This window comes from Microcaecilia unicolor, chromosome 1, assembly GCF_901765095.1.
Source record: "Microcaecilia unicolor chromosome 1, aMicUni1.1, whole genome shotgun sequence".
In the NCBI taxonomy this organism is placed as follows: Eukaryota; Metazoa; Chordata; class Amphibia; order Gymnophiona; family Siphonopidae; genus Microcaecilia; species Microcaecilia unicolor.
In genome coordinates, this window is record NC_044031.1 from 45499388 (window position 1) to 45516861 (window position 17474).

Sequence of the window (17474 nt, forward strand, 5' to 3'; positions counted from 1 at the left end):
AGTTGTCTCCTTCTCGCCCAGCGTCTTACTGATGGTTTTGTAGCCCATTCCAGCCTTGTGCAGGTGTATGATCTTGTCCCTGACATCCTTAGACAGCTCCTTGCTCTTGGCCATTTTGTAGAGGTTAGAGTCTGACTGATTCACTGAGTCTGTGGACAGGTGTCTTTCATACAGGTGACCATTGCCGACAGCTGTCTGTCATGCAGGTAACGAGTTGATTTGGAGCATCTACCTGGTCTGTAGGGGCCAGATCTCTTACTGGTTGATGGGGGATCAAATACTTATTTCCCTCTGCAGAATGCAAATAAATTCATATACTTTCCACAATGTGATTTTCCGGATTTAATTTGTGATGTGCTATCTCTCACTGTTACCAATAACCTACCCTTCAATTATGGGCTGCTCATGTCTTTGTCAGTGGGCAAACTTACAAAATCAGCAAGGGATCAAATACTTATTTCCCCCACTGTATATACATAGGACTAACTGGGCATTTTCAGCAGCAGTTAACTGGATAATGCCACTGAAAATATCCAGTTAACTCTCAAGCCAAAACTAGCTATTTTTGGGAGCATTCCAGGTGAGGAGTTGGCACTTAACCAGTTAAAATAACCACATAAATAGGACCGCATAAAACGCAGTCCTATCTCTACGCAGTACTTCATAGCCAAATAAGTGCAAAATTTCGCACTTAACTGGCTATGTTGTAGCCAGTTCCCTAGACCTGGAAATTCAGTTCCAGGACTTGGACATGGCTCTCTTGAATTTCTGGGTTTATTGCTGCCGCGCTCAGCAAAATGCTGATCACCACTGGCTGAATACTGGGTCCACAGTAATTAAAAAACATAAAAAACACTGCCTTCCGAGTCTGCGGCATCAAAATCAGAAAACATGCACCGGACCATTGTTTTGGGCATGCCACCCCTAGCTCTTCTGTTCCTGCCCCCTCTTATGTAGACTTCTTGCTTCTCAGGGGTGGGAACAGCAGAGCTAGCAGCGACAAACATAAAGCAATGGTCCTGCTTGTCTTTTCTGTTCTTTACCACTGCAGAGCTGGAAAGGCAGCGGACCTGGTGGAGGAAGTGAGCGTGCAGGAGGGTGGAGTGGAGGGGAAGTTTATGGTTGGGGCTGGGGTGGCTTAGCCTTCCTAAGCTTCTTATACAGGATGCCTATGTGCAGTCTTTTAGTGCACCTGCATTTGATGTGTGCATACCCATGCACAATTTTGTAACAGTAATGTTTTGTAGGGAAAACATGCTTTTCATGTGGAGTGGAGCAGTGGCCTAGTGGTTAGGGTGGTGGACTTTGGTCCTGAGGAACTGAGTTCGATTCCCACTTCAGGCACAGGCAGCTCCTTGTGACTCAGGGCAAGTCACTTAACCCTCCATTGCCACATGTAAGCCGCATTGAGCCTGCCATGAGTGGGATAGCGTGGGGTACAAATGTAACAAAAATAAAATAGATACTATTGGAGATTCTACATGGAATGTTGCTACTATTAGAGATTCTACATGGAATGTTGCTATTCCACTAGCAACATTCCATGTAGAAGGCTTCTGTGAGTCTGACGTCCTGCATGGCCTGCAGAAGCCTGCGCGGCCACATTGGTGATGATCTGCAAGGGCCGACTTCTACATGGAATGTTTCTAGTGGAATAGCAACATTCCATGTAGAATCTCAAATAGTTGCAACAGTGGAGGAGTGGCCTAGTGGTTAGGGTAGTGGACTTTGGTCCTGAGGAACTGAGTTCCATTCCCACTTCAGGCACAGGCAGCTCCTTGTGACTCAGGGCAAGTCACTTAACCCTCCATTGCCCCATGTAAGCCGCATTGAGCCTGCCATGAGTGGGAAAGCGCGGGGTACAAATGTAACAAAAAAAAAAAACATGATTTATAAAGTGACCCCGTATGTAAAAATAAATCTAATCATGAGATTTTGCATGTGTTTTTCCCCTTAATACAAGTTCTTTCTTTTTAAAATTTATATTTCACGCTATCTGTGATTCTAGGTGGGTTACAAGATCACATACATAAAAGCAATTACACAGATTAGAGAAGATTAGAAACTCAAGTCTGCAACTCTGCCATCTTACCTTTTGTAAGAGGAGCACAATGATGGGGATAAGCTGTGCCCGTTCATACTCCAGTGTGAAGAGAGTTTGGGGTGTGCGGATAAACACCTTTGTCAGACCATAGGCCACATCATCCTGGAAGCCATGCTGGTCAATAATGGCCTTGGTGGCATCACGGTCCGTTGCCATGAGGTGGTTAGGCCAGGTGTATTCACAGGTCATTTTATACCTAGGCAAGATGGAGGAAAGTGAATTAAACACAACCAAGCTTACTGCAAATCATTTTATATCCGATGAAGGTAGAGGAAAGTAAGTTAGACACAACCAAGCCTGCTGCAAATCATTTTATATCTGATCAAGGTGAAGGAACGTGAGTTAAACAGTGCCAAGCCTGCTGCAAATCATTTTATATCCAAAACTGAGTTAGACACAACCAAGCCTCCTGCAAATCATTGTATACATCTGATGAAGGTGGAGGAAAGTGAGTTAGACACAACCAAGCCTGCTGCAAATCGTTTTATATCTGATGAAGGTGGAGGAAAGTGAGTTAGACACAACCAAGCCTGCTGCAAATCACTTTATATCCGATCAAAGTGGAGGAAAGTGAGTTAAACACAACCAAGCTTGCTGCAAATCATTCTATATCTGAAAATGAGTTAGACACAACCAAGACCGTTGCAAATCATTTTACATCTGATCAAGGAGGAGGAAAGTAAATTAAACACTATCAAGCTTCCTGCAAATCATTTTATATCCGAAAGTGAGTTAGACACAACCAAGCTTACTGCAAATCATTTTATATCCGATGAAGGTGGAGGAAAGTAAGTTAGACACAACCAAGCCTGCTGCAAATCATTTTATATCTGATCAAGGTAAAGGAACGTGAGTTAAACAGTGCCAAGCCTGCTGCAAATCATTTTATATCCAAAAGTGAGTTAGACACAACCAAGCCTCCTGCAAATCATTGTATACATCTGATGAAGGTGGAGGAAAGTGAGTTAGACACAACCAAGCTTGCTGCAAATCATTCTATATCTGAAAATGAGTTAGACACAACCAAGACCGTTGCAAATCATTTTAAATCCAAAAGTGAGTTAGAAACAACCAAGCCTCCTGCAAATCATTGTATACATCTGATGAAGGTGGAGGAAAGTGAGTTAGACACAACCAAGCCTGCTGCAAATCATTTTATATCCGATCAAGGTGGAGGAAAGTGAGTTAAACACAACCAAGCTTGCTGCAAATCATTCTATATCTGAAAATGAGTTAGACACAACCAAGACCGTTGCAAATCATTTTACATCCGATCAAGGAGGAGGAAAGTGAATTAAACACAACCAAGCTTACTGCAAATCATTTTATATCCGATGAAGGTGGAGGAAAGTAAGTTAGACACAACCAAGCCTGCTGCAAATCATTTTATATCTGATCAAGGTGAAGGAACGTGAGTTAAACAGTGCCAAGCCTGCTGCAAATCATTTTATATCCCAAAGTGAGTTAGAAACAACCAAGCATGCTGCACATCATTTTAAATCCGAAAGTGAGTTAAACACAACCAAGCCTGCTGCAAATCATTTTATATCCAAAACTGAGTTAGACACAACCAAGCCTCCTGCAAATCATTGTATACATCTGATGAAGGTGGAGGAAAGTGAGTTAGACACAACCAAGCCTGCTGCAAATCACTTTATATCCGATCAAAGTGGAGGAAAGTGAGTTAAACATAACCAAGCTTGCTGCAAATCATTCTATATCTGACCAAGATGGAGGAAAGTGAATTAAACACAACCAAGCTTATTGCAAATCATTTAATATCCAATGAAGGTGGAGGAAAGTGAGTTAGACGCAACCAAGCCTGCTGCAAATCATTTTATATCCGAATGTGAGTTAGACACAACGAAGCCTGCTGCAAATAATTTTATATCCAATCAAGGTGGAGGAAAGTGAGTTAGACATAACCAAGCCTTCAGTGGGACTGGATAGTTGTGGCAACCAAGGAGCATACTGACATGAAACAAGGAACATTACAGTACAGTTTCAGATGATGCTGATGGATTAAAGACACAATCTGATTGGGTAAAGAAACTGCTTATGTGATGTGGAGTGTAAATTTCAGACAGAGAAATGCTGCTAATCTGTGGCAAGGCCCAATAGGGGAACCTTCCTGAACTTTGCAAATGAATTACAAAAAATTAAAAGACATGTGAAAAGTCATTTTCCCACTTTTTCTTTTAAATTCCGAATGTTTTTATTGCAGTTTGGAAGCAATTCACATTGGCCTTGAGGAGCCCAGTGTATGCAATGTTTATGCATTGAATATCTTGTTTCAAGGTGTATCTGTTGTTCTCATTATAAAGACTGATTGTGCCCCTGATGCAGGTTAGTCCAGCTGCCAAAACGTGTTGGGTGACGACTGAAACACCTCTGTGGTAGGACAGTACTTATGCCTCCTTACCAAAGATTGCTCCTTACAATAAATTCTTTATTTGCTTGCCACTAGTTGGTTCTGTTGGCTGTAGCTTTTTCTGACATTGGTTTGTGGTCCTCATCTTGAAAATTAGGAGCAGAGGCTGGGCTGCTGCAGAGACTGCTGTTTAATGGCCACATTCCATTTTATTTCTTTGGAACTGTTTTGTACTTCTTTTAGTTTGTGGAATGGAAAACAAAAATGAGGACTTTATAATGCCTTTGTATTGCTCCATAGTGTGACCGCACCTCGGATGCTGTGTGCAATTCTGGTCACTGCATCTCAAAAAAGATATAGTGGAATTAGAAAAGGTATAGAGAAGGGTGACGAAAATGATAAAGGGAATGGGATGAATTCCTTATGAAGAAAGGCTAAAGTGGTTAGGGCTCTTCAGCTTGGAGAAAAGACGGCTGAGGGGAGATATGATAGAGGTCTATAAAATAATGAGTGGAGTGGAATGGGTAGACGTGAATTGCTTATTTACTCTTTCCAAAAATACTAGGACTAGGGAGCACACAATGAAGCTACAAAGTAGTAAATTTAAAACAAATCAGAAAAAAATATTTCTTCACTCAACATTTAATTAAGCTCTGGAATTTGTTGCCAGAGAATGTGGTAAAAGCAGTTAGCTTAGCGGGGTTCAAAAAAGGTTTGGATAATTTCCTAAAAGAAAAGTCCATAAGCCATTATTAAAAGGGACTTGGGGAAAATCCACTGCTTATTTCTAAGATAAGCATCATAAAATGTATTGTACTGTTTTGGGATCTTGCCAGGTACTTGTAACCGGGAGTGGCCACTGTTAGCAACAGGATGCTGGCCTTGATGGACCTTTGGTCTGTCCTAGTATAGCAACACCTATGTTCTTATGTTCTTAAGCTTTCACACCTTCCTAGTTGAGAACAGGAGCACAATCTGGAGTTGTGACTGAAATGATATAATTGAAGCCACTTTCCAGAAATCCAGGTGCAGCATGGAGAATAAGGAAGCAACAGAACCACAAATTAACATTTATGGCTTGCATGGCAGACAAGAGGAAGGCACATCAGACCGGTTCAATCGAACAAAGTGTACCTCTTCCCTAAATCATTCTGAATGGAAATACTGACACCACACCAGGAAACTTAAAAAACTGAATATCGTTCTTAATAGTACACATATGACCACAGGCCTATCCAGTCTGCTCTATATCCTTTCCTGGTGCAGTACTACCCAGTCTACTTGGTTTCTGGATTTAGCTTCTTTTCCTCTCAACTAGAGGTCCCCTGTGTTAGCAAACTATTTCTTGAGTCCTGTCACATTGTTATCGTTTCCTCCTCATCCTCCTCCTCAAGCCATTCCATGCATCACCAGTGGAGGAGTAGCCTAACGGTTGAGAACCTGGTGAAATGGGTGTGATTTCCATTGTTGCCCGGGGTCACAAACAGTCAGTCACTTAAACAGGGCAATGGCTCTGGGCCACCATACTACAGGGGTCCCCCAAGCCTGCTTCAAGCTGAAGAAGGCATAGGCTGAAGACCAGCTTTGGGGCCCCCTCTCCAGTTTCTGTTCTGGGCCCTTGAATGTCTAAAACCAGCTCTGCACTTAACCCAGGTATAATCAGAATGAGACAATATCTGCCCATTTCTGTTCTGGAACCTTTCCTGTAACCAAACACTAATCAAAAAGAAATGTCAATACTAGATCCTTACTCAGCTGTAAAAACACTGATCTGCATATCACCTGGGTCATGACGCATGTATAAGGTGATGAGTGTATGAGTGGAACCTGTTACTATGATGCGTGACTGATGAACTCTGAAGAAACACTGAGAAAAATGGGCCATATTTTTTGGAACTATCTTATTTTGAGTTTTCAGCTCAGATGCTGACCTTATTTTGTTTGCCAACTATGAGTTGGACGCATTGGATAAAGGAAAGCCTAATTTTCCTTTTTTTTTTTTTTTTTTTTTCTTTTCGTATTTTGTGCCTGTGATTATTGTCTGTTTCTTTGGGGAACCAAAAACTACTTTCCTCCCTCTAAATCAAGTGTACATGCCCAGGCTTTGAATATTATGGGAAAAAGAGAAAATGGATCACTGTGCTTGTACCTGAGAAGGAATCTGTCATAGGGCTGTCGGTATGCAAAGCCTGCTCTCCGCACCCGCACATTTTCTAGAAGACCCAGATACTCCACTTGGTGGCGACACCGCTCATCATCGAAGAGGACAGGAGACTTGACTTCATTGGGCTTTATACAGCGCACGTAGTATGGCTCCTGTAAAAGAGAAAAACAAACACACATTGTGAAGTCAATTCCGGTCTCAGACAGCCTGAAAATTCTGGGAGTCACAATTGACCGAAATCTCACACTCGAAGACCATGTGAAAAACACCACAAAGAAAATGTTCTACTCAACGTGGAAACTTAAAAGGATCAAACATTTCTTCCCAAGGGAAATATTCCGCAGCCTAATACAATCAATGGTACTAAGCCATCTAGATTACTGCAATGCCATTTACGCCGGATGCAAAGAATAAATCATTAAGAAGCTTCAAACCGCCCAAAACACAGCAGCCAGACTCATATTTGGGAAAGCGAAATACGAAAGCGCCAAGCCCCTAAGAGAAAAACTGCACTGGCTCCCATTAAAAGAACGAATTACGTTTAAAGTTTGCACCCTGGTCCACAAAATCGTTCACGGGGAAGCCCCGGCCTATATGTCAGACCTTATAGACTTGCCTATTAGGAATGCAAAAAGATCAGCACGCTCATTCTTCAATCTCCATTACCCCAACTGTAAAGGGCTAAAATATAAATCCACATACGCAACCAGTTTCTCCTACGTCTGCACACAACTATGGAACGCACTACCGAAGGCCATAAAAACAATGCAAGACCTAACTATCTTCCGAAGGCTACTGAAAACTGAACTGTTCAAGAAGGCATACCAATAACATCCATCCTCAACAGTAAATAATAAAACTGCACATGAACTAGAAAACCGAACTCTTTTTCACTTGAATGAATAACCTCTTTGTTAATAATGATCAAGCACTACCACTTCATTCCTTATGTCGATTATGGTCTCTCTATAGTCGATGAACTAATGTATACTACAATCCAATCTTTCACTCATGAAATAATATGCAATACCATAACGTATTCTTCTTTACCATGTATGCATGCACCATGTATGTATGTATGCACCTAATGCAATGCCATTTGTAATTCTGTTACCAGGAAATGGTAACCGCCATTACGGCAAATGTAAGCCACATTGAGCCTGCAAATCAGTGGGAAAATGTGGGGTACAAATGCTACAAATAAAAAATAAATAAAAATAAATTCCAGTTACTGTTAAAAAGATCAGTGGGGGGAGGAGTGCAGGGCAGGGGCATAGTCAGACCTCGAGGTGGGAGGGTGGCCAGAACCCAAGGTGGGGGGCACATTTTGGTCACTGCCCTGCTGCCGCCTCCACTGCCTCGCCGCTGCCACCTCATTCGCCGCCCTGCCGTTCCACACCCACTGTAGCCGCTGTACATCTTGGCTGGTTGGGGTCCTCAACCCCTGCCAGCTGAAGCACCGATGCCACAAATACCTTGGCTGGCGGGAGTCCCCAACCCCCACCAGCTGAAGACTTCATCCAGCGCTGGTCTCTGGCGCCACTGCATTGCCCGTGCTCTCTTTTCCCCTCACATCTGGCATGATCCTTTTAGTGAAACTGAGTGCTCAATTTCACTAAAAGGAGCATGCCGGAACGTGAAGGGAAGAGACAGCAGAGCAGACAATGCAGCGGCGCTGCCACAGACCAGAACTGGACAAAGTCTTCAGCTGGCAGGGTTTGGGGACCCCTGCCAGCCAACCAGGGGCCCAGAGCAAATTTTGGGGGGCCCAGTCCCCCGTGGCCCCACGTAGCTACGCCACTGATGCCAGTGGGCTGGCCTGTGTCTTAGTACTATGTAGTACCATGTGAAGAGACCTGAGTCTGATTCCTGAATCAGGTCTTCTGCTCCACAGATCTGCTGGTTTTGAGAATGTTGCAGAGGCAACTGTTTAAAGGAAGTGAATCAGTCATTGTGCAGTATTTATTTATTTATTAGGACTGATTTACCGCCTTTTTGAAGGAACTCCCTCAAGGCGGTATATAGCAAGAATAAGTCAAACATAGGCAACAGACAAATACAGCAGTAAAAATATTCAAATGACAATACAAGGTATGGTTACTACTACTACTACTATTTAGCATTTAAATAGTGCTACAAAGCGTACGCAGCGCTGCACAAACATAGAAGAAAGACAGTCCCTGCTCAAAGAGCTTACAATCTAATAGACAAAAAATAAAGTAAGCAAATCAAATCAATTAATGTGAACGGGAAGGAAGAGAGGAGGGTAGGTGGAGGCGAGTGGTTACAAGTGGTTACGAGTCAAAAGCAATGTTAAAGAGGTGGGCTTTCAGTCTAGATTTAAAGGTGGCCAAGGATGGGGCAAGACGTAGGGGCTCAGGAAGTTTATTCCAGGCGTAGGGTGCAGCGAGACAGAAGGCGCGAAGTCTGGAGTTGGCAGTAGTGGAGAAGGGAACAGATAAGAAGGATTTATCCATGGAGCGGAGTGCACGGGAAGGGGTGTAGGGAAGGACGAGTGTGGAGAGATACTGGGGAGCAGCAGAGTGAGTACATTTATAGGTTAGTAGAAGAAGTTTGAACAAGATGCGAAAACGGATAGGGAGCCAGTGAAGTGACTTGAGTAGTGGGGTAGTATGAGTAAAGCGAACCGATTGGCATAGTATGCTACTTTACAATGTCAACACAATATGCAATAAAACATTTTAATAGACAGCATAGGGTATAAGCAAAGATTAATCTATAGATAAATAAGAGAGTATTAGGAGTTAGAAAATAAAGGGAGTAATTTAAAGAAAGTTGCATATGAAGTCAGAAAGATGGTTGAAAATGATCTCAGCTAGGGTAGGAGTGGATAAGCAGAAACGACACCTAGTGGCTGGATTGAGGCTCTATGATTGTAGGCAAGGAGGTTTAATTGACAGGAAATGGTGGGAGTGTGCTTGGCCCATTTTCTGGCCTAAAGCCAGTAGACGGAGCTTGCCACCATACAAAGTAATGTATTTTGAGTGTATCAAGATGGTAGCTGCTGCATAGGGGAGCAATTAACGTCCTTGGTGTAGATGGTTTCAGCCTTGTCATGTGATGCCATCTCCTGTCAATCAAACCTCCTTGATTGTAGGGGTGAATGACTTCCAACCAACAGCTATCACTGCAGCGATTGAACTAACAAGAAAGCCGAGAGGGGATTCAAAATAGTGGAAAAATCTCTAGATGCTTGTGAATGAATGATGCTGATAATTGCTTGTTAACATCTAATTGACAGCGCTAATTAGCCAGTTAACCAATTAAGTTACGCGCATTGTTTTAAAATACGCTTTGATTTCCACATGAAAATTAAGGCGTGATATATAGAATCCTGGGGAATATGTACTGTTATTTGAATACTTTTTACCGCTGTAATTGTCTATTGCCTACATTTGACTTATTCTTGCTGTACATCACCTTGAGTGAATGCCTTCAAAAGGGCGGTAAATAAATCGTAATAAATAAGCATTTTGATACAATGGCGTATACATAGAAAACATAGCATTTTGAAAGAACCAAGGGATAGAAAGAATGGAATATAAATCATTCACTAAAGGGAATCATGCAAGAGGCTGCCTGACTGGAGATGTCCCGCAGTTGTTAATTGGGCTCCAGGGAAAGCAGAAATCCTAAATAGGACAGTGGGTATAGCTGGCAACTTGCAATGTGGAGCTGGAATAGGTATGTTGGGGCTTGGGGAGGAGGGGTGGGGGGGGGGGGGAGAGAGCACAATGATTTCTAGACATATAAGATGTATAACCAGTTATTTACATCATCTAAGAAGCTGTGAAATGGCACTACTTGAGCACACAATTTTGGAATGAGCTGCCATGCAGCTTGAAAACGATCTACGAATTAACTAACTTCCGCAAACTACTGAAGACTCATCTCTTTAACAAGGCATACCACAAAGATCAACGAATGTGAATCCCTACACATATATCCAGAATTGACTTACAACATTTGCTTGTTACTCTACTATCATGTTTCATCACTATCAAAGTACCCAAGATCCTTATGTTATACTAAATGTATATTCTCCTATACATTTCCATCATTCATTCCACATTGAGCCTGCAAAGAGGTGGGAAAATGTGGGATACAAATGCAATAAATAAATAAATAAGAGAGGGAAACTAAGAATGAATAAGACTGAGAGCCAGAGACAGGAGCTGAGGGCAAAGAATTCATTGGTGTGTGAAATGTAGTGGCAATGCATCTGTGTTTAGGAAGGTGAGGAAAAGCATCTGTATTTGGGAAGGCGAGAAAATCTTTGCCTCCTGAGAGGCGTTGATAGTGTGAGTGTGAGTGACGCTGCCTGCTCCTTTTAGAGTAATGCAATCTTAAACACCACCAGCACCGATTATTTGCTCTGTTTCACTATTATGTCCAAGGTCTAGGAAGTGCTGGAGCTATTAGCAGTCTAAATACCCCGAGTCTCTTCTGCAGACAGCTGATGACAGGTTCGGGATGCCCAGACTGGGGCCTTCAGGGCTAATGAACTATATAAAAAGGCTGGCAGGAAGATAATGATCAGTCAAAGTGCTATTTTCAATTCTGAATGGCTCAGCAAATTCTAGGCTTTGTCCCTGAGCTATTATAATTTATAGCGAGGTTCACATTTGGCATGGAGAGTGGGACACATTGTTTTTCTGAATTCTTCCAGGTGATTGTCAGAAGGCTGTGCAATAGGAATTTCAATTCATTTCAATTAATATATCTCTAAAACCACCTATCCTTGTAAATCTAGGTGGTGTACATCTAAAACAAACACTATAGTGAAGAGTCCAGTAATAATTTTTTAACACTACAAAATACTTCTTTAAAAATGAGGAGAAGACCTCAAAACACCCACTTTAATTTTCAGCATTGTTTTGTTTTGTTACATTTGTACTCCTTGCTTTTCCCACTCATGGCAGGCTCAAAGCTCAATGCGGCAGGCAATGGAGTGTTAAGTGACTTGCCCAGAGTCACAAGGAGCTGCCTGTGCCAGGAATCAAACTCACTTCCTCAGTTTCCCAGGACCAAAGTCCACCACCCTAACCACTAGGCCACTCCTCCACTGGGGTCATGGTATTCATCATTGGTCAGAAAAACCTTGTGACTTTTCTTTATTTCAATTAATATATTTTATCATACTTTATCACACATTGTAGAGCAAACCGCCAGTGGGATAAAATGTGATCATTAAAAGAATGACACTATCCTTTTTGTTGTAACTGTCGATGCACAACCCCTGAAGAAGCCGACAAAGTGAAGCGGATCTGGCTGCCGTCAGGTGTCAGATAAATGCTCGACTTTTTTGCTCCACAAATTGTCTGTAAAAAAATGTTTTGTGCAAGACAATCTTAAATATATGGTCAAAGAAGTTAGACCTTTTGTTTCAAAAATAAAGAAATATTTATTTTAATAAAGGACAAGTAAAGTATGATAAAATATATTAATCGAAATAAAGAAAAGTCATGAGGCTTTTCTGATCAATGATGAATACCACGACCCCAGCTAATGACGCTCAAAATTAAAGTAGGCATTTGGGTGTTTTGAGGTCTTTTCCTCGTTTTTAAACAAGTATTTTGTACTGTTAAAAATTATTACTGGACTCTTCACTATAGTGTTTGCTTAATCATAGATCTAGAGTTTCAGTCTTTCCACTTTTGAGATATACATCTAAAACATACATAATTAAAACAAATACATACAATCCCAAATATAGTCATAAAACAACACCATTAAAACTGTGCATAATACATCTCAAATAAATGTGTCTTCTAATCCTTTCTGAAAGCCAGAAAATCCTCTTACAGAATACAGCAGCTGATAGTTGGCTGTTTCTTAGTACACCCTAATGAGCGGCTGCCAAGAAACTCTTTAACTGGAGCATAAATTACAAAAAAGCTCATATAGTTGCATGGGGTAATCTAGATTCACAACACATAAAGAAGATGGAATTTTAAACACCATTCCCAAAATGTTAAATTGTAAATGGTGCTTCACTAGAAACCAGAGGAGTTCTACTAATAATGGAGAAATATGATCATACTTCCAGTAGCCTGTGACGATATGAGCTGCAGCATTCTGTCAAACGAAACAACAGTGGATCCAATAATTTTCGAAAAGATCTGAGGATGGTGGGGAGCCGACGAGTGAAAGCACAAAATATCTCTGTTAATAATTTATTTACTGAGAGCCATCTGATTTTCAAGGTATTTCACATAAAGGATCAATAGACCCCTGACGCAGGCCTTTTGGCCGAAACACGTCACATGTCGGGTTGTTTGATTGATTGTTTTGAATAAAGACCTTGTTTTGAAGGACGCCCACTGTGAGAGGACTCTTATTGGATCCACTGTTGTTCGTTTGTCTTTGGTTCTCCTGTGGAGAGATCACCTTCTGTGGTGTTTGCTGCAGCATTCTGTGCCACCTGTAGTTATTTAATGACTACATCTAGAAGTCTAAGATAAATCACATTACAGTAGTCTAAATAAAAATGAGTCAATAATTGAACAGCAATTTGAAAATCAAGATGAGTCTAACAACATATGAAGCCTTGGTATCATATGCAGTTTAAAAGATATTGCAGATCACTTTATTTACATGTGATCAAAAAGACAATTTGTGGTATTGAACAACACCTAAATATTGCATTTCATTGCAAGCTGGAATAAATTGTTTGAATATTTTAATATAATCACAGATCTTAAGTGTGATTTGTAGTTATTACTAATGCTTTTTTTTAAGGTTTATTGCCAGCCCATTTTCAGCACACAAAGATATTACTTGAAAATCAGAAATTAACTTCCCAGACTGGATATCTGTCTGAATAGAAAACGGTACAAACAGCAAAATATCATTAGCATAAAGACTTAAATTGGTCTTCAACTCTCATAGCTTCTTACAAAGCAGGATCATATAGGAGTAGCCTAGTGGCTAGTACAGTGCACTTTGACCCTGGGGAACTGAGTTCAATTCCTACTGCAGCTCCTTGTGACTCTGGGCAAGTCACTTAACCCTCCATTACCCCTGGTACAAAATAAGTACCTGAATATATGTAAACTGCTTTGAATGTAATTGCAAAAACCTCAGAAAGGTGGTATATCAAGTCTCATTTCCCTTTCCCTATAAATTAAAAGGGTTGCTAATCCAGTGGACCCTTGAAGGATACCACATTCTAGCTGGTCCCATTTAGAAACATTGGGCCCAACGTTAAAAAAAAAACCTGAGGTCTTAACCTTTTACTAAGCTGCAGTTAAAGGGGCCCTGAGCTAGCGATGGCGGCCATTTTTTCCATGCACCAGGGCCCTTTTACCACAGCGGGTGAAAATAACTAAAAATTAAATGGCCATGCAGTACGTTTGCACTTGCTGCATGGCCATTTCCGGGGCAGCTCTTACCGCTACCCACTGAGGTGACAGTAAGGGCTCCCACGCTAACCCAGCGGTAGCTGGGCAGCGTCACCGCTAGGTAACCCCCCTGCAGAAATATTTTTTTCAATATTTCCACTAGCACCGGAAATGGTGCATCCTGGGGGAAGAACTACTGAAGACACCTGCGTTGGGCCGGTGATAGTTCCAAGTTGCCAGACGGCAACCCTTTAGTAAAATGGCCCCACAGTTAGGTCCCTAAATCTATTTTCTGCCAAATTTAGGAGCCTTAGTTGAATGGGCTGTGTCAGTGCTGGCGCGGCTTAGTAAACCGGGGGTGGGGGGGGGGTTAATTTTTGTAGATATGGCAGCTGCTTTAGACATCATCCCCCGGATTCCATATGGTTCAACTGTCTAAGCGTTTTCTATAATGTTATGTGCATAAATTCTAGGTTACATAGTTGAAAAGGGGCATGGCCATGGGTGTGGATTGGACGAGTCGAGGGTATTTCACAAATCTATGCAAGTTTTTATAGAATACCCTTAGTCTACTTCACTGTCTAAAGAGAACTTTGCCTATAAGTCAATTTCTCTGCTTGCACCAGATTTGTTCATCCTTGGATGATTTTAAACAGCAATCTGTAGTGATGTCATCTAATTTTATAGCTCGTGGATATCCTGCAAAGTTGGTTCAACAAGCCTATTTTAAAGCGAAATTTACGCAAAGAGATTTACTATTACAATACAATCAGAGACAGGAGAAAGAAGAATTTGTGTTAACATAGTAAATGACGGCAGATAAAAAGACCTGTACGGTCCATCCAGTCTGCCCAACAAGATAAACTCATTTTACATGGTATGTGATACTTTATATGTATACCTGAGTTTGATTTGTCCTTGCCTTTCTCAGTGCACAGACTGTAGAAGTCTGCCCAGCACTGTTCTTGTACTAAGTTCTGAAGCTAATGTCGAACCCCCTTAAAATTTACACTTCAGCCCATCTCTATCCAGTCACGATCAGGGCGTAGATCGTAGAAGTCTGCCCAGCTCCCGTTTTTGTTTCCCCAATTACCGGCATCGCCACCCAATCTCTGCTAAGATTCCATGGAACCATTCCTTCTAAACCGGATTCCTTTGTGTTTATCCTACGCATGTTTGAATTCCATTACTGTTTTCATTTTCACCACCTCCTGTGGGAGGGCTGGTGTTGGTACTTCCCTTTTCTCCTTTGAGTTCTAAAATTGTGACATTGATGAGGGACTTGTTGCATGTTTTGCAAGTTTGCGACTTCTTTCAAGATCCCCCTATTTGTGCCTATTGGAGAATAAAACAATAGGAGAGATTTTGACATTCAAACGTATTGATTATGTGGATTGTTCAAATGAATCTCTGGGACATTTTCAATGTAAACAATGTCAATGGTGTTCTTCTACATTTGAAGGACTTGAATGGGCTGACCCTCAAAGAAACAAAGAATAATGGCAAGATCACATACTGTTTGTATGTCACGTAATATTATTTACATAATTATGTGTCTATGTTCCTTAATATATGTAGGTCATACATCAAGACCTATAAAAGTTCATTTGACTGAGCACACATCTCGGATTGTCAACCAAATGTTATCTGCGCCATTGGTACAGCATTGGTTGGATAAACATACATGGGAAGATATCCGCTGGAGAGTGATTGATAATATACAAGTTGAGTGGAAGGGTGCTAATTTGGAGTATTTTTTGAATTACAAAGAACAACTGTGTATTTTTTGTTTAAACACAAATCAGCCACATGGTTTAAATGTGGAATTGGAATTGCTTTGAATGGCGATGAACCAATCAGAAAGCTGCCTATTTTCTTGTGTCAGTTTAAAGACGCCAACTAGACACTGGCTGTACTGTATATTGGAAGAATGTGTTTCAGAGAGCAAGTGGCAACATTGTGAATTTATGTGAGTCTTCATATGTGAGTGTTCCTAAGCCATGCAGATTACTACAACGGAATCTTTGTGGGATGTAAAGAACAACTCATAAAAAAACTCCAGACTGCCCAAAACACAGCAGCCAGACTAATATATGGTAAAACTCGATTTGAAAGTGCTAAACCCCTTCGAGAAAAGCTGCAATGGCTCCCAATCAAAGAACGGATCACCTTCAAAATCTGCACTTTGGTCCACAAAATTATCTACGGTGTAGTCCCAGGATACATGACAGACCTCATAGATCTACCAACCAGAAACAGAATCGGATCATCACGATCATACCTAACCTACATTACCCAAATTGCAAAGGACTTAAATACAAAACAACTTACGCATCCAGCTTCTCTTACTTAAGCGCACAACTATGGAATGGACTCCCAAAAATGGTAAAAAACAATCCACGATCACCTAAACTTCAGGAAATCACTAAAAACCCACCTTTTCAAAAAGGCCTATCCCACTGATCTTACTTAAATCCCCACACACAGGAACACAGCATATCCAGTGATCATACTGGACAATGACAATCCTTATTCCCTTCGACACTCAGGACGGTTGACTCATACCTACCTCATTGACCACAATATAACCTTGTATTTGTTATCAACCGAATTGGCAAACACCTTTACAGTACTATGTAAGCCACATTGAGCCTGCAAAAAGGTGGTAAAATGTGGGGTACAAATGTAACAAATAATAATAATAATATATGAAATTAAAGAAATGTTACTACTTGGGAATTTACTAATGGCTGATATTTTTTCTTGTTAGATTTGGACTGCTACCCTGAAGAAGGTGGTGAAACACTGGCTTTATTGACAGTGGATCCAGTCATGTAAGTTAAGTATTAAAGAATGTTTAAGATATGATAACAAGATGGAAGCTAGAAGAAATTTTTTAAATGTTATAAAGAAAAGGACCTATGTGGAATGGAAGCAAAGTCATCAGTGAAATACTGCGATTTGTTTACTTAATATGTCTGATAGTCTAAATAAAATATTTTTTAAATATATATTGGAGAAGCTATCGAGAATATATGTTTATAATTTGCCACTGTGATAAAAGAACTCATAAGTGAGTAGTGCTGGGAGTTAAGTATACGTGAAGGGGCATAATCGAACGGAAACGTCTATCTCCATGGGCGTTTATCTCCGAGAACGGGTCCGTGAAGGGGCGGACCGAACTGTATTTTCGCAAAAAATAGACGTCCATGTTTTATTCGACAATTTGTGAGCTGGACGTTTTTGTTTTTCAGCGATAATGGAAAATGAAAGCGCCCAGCTCAAAAACGAATAACTCCAAGACATTTATTCGTGGGAGGGGCCAGGATTCGTAGTGCACTGGTCCCCCTCACATGCCAGGACACCAACCGGGCACCCTAGGGGGCACTTCTACAAAAACAAAAAAAAAGGTAAAAGAGCTCCCAGGTGCATAGCACCCTTCCCTTGGGTGTTGAGCCCCCCAAATCCCCC

At 41.2% G+C, this 17474-nt stretch overlaps 1 protein-coding gene across 1 annotated transcript in view; it reads right to left on the minus strand.

Moving 5' to 3' along the window:
* MYO1G (myosin IG) overlaps positions 1 to 17474 on the minus strand; it is a 367932-nt gene that overhangs the window by 157904 nt on the left and 192554 nt on the right. The window contains exons 15-16 of the mRNA XM_030196702.1: positions 6625 to 6791; positions 2093 to 2300 (exon numbers count right to left, since the gene is read on the minus strand). Of these exons, the coding sequence (XP_030052562.1) occupies positions 2093 to 2300; positions 6625 to 6791 (375 nt within the window). The remainder of the gene's footprint in view (positions 1 to 2092; positions 2301 to 6624; positions 6792 to 17474) is intronic.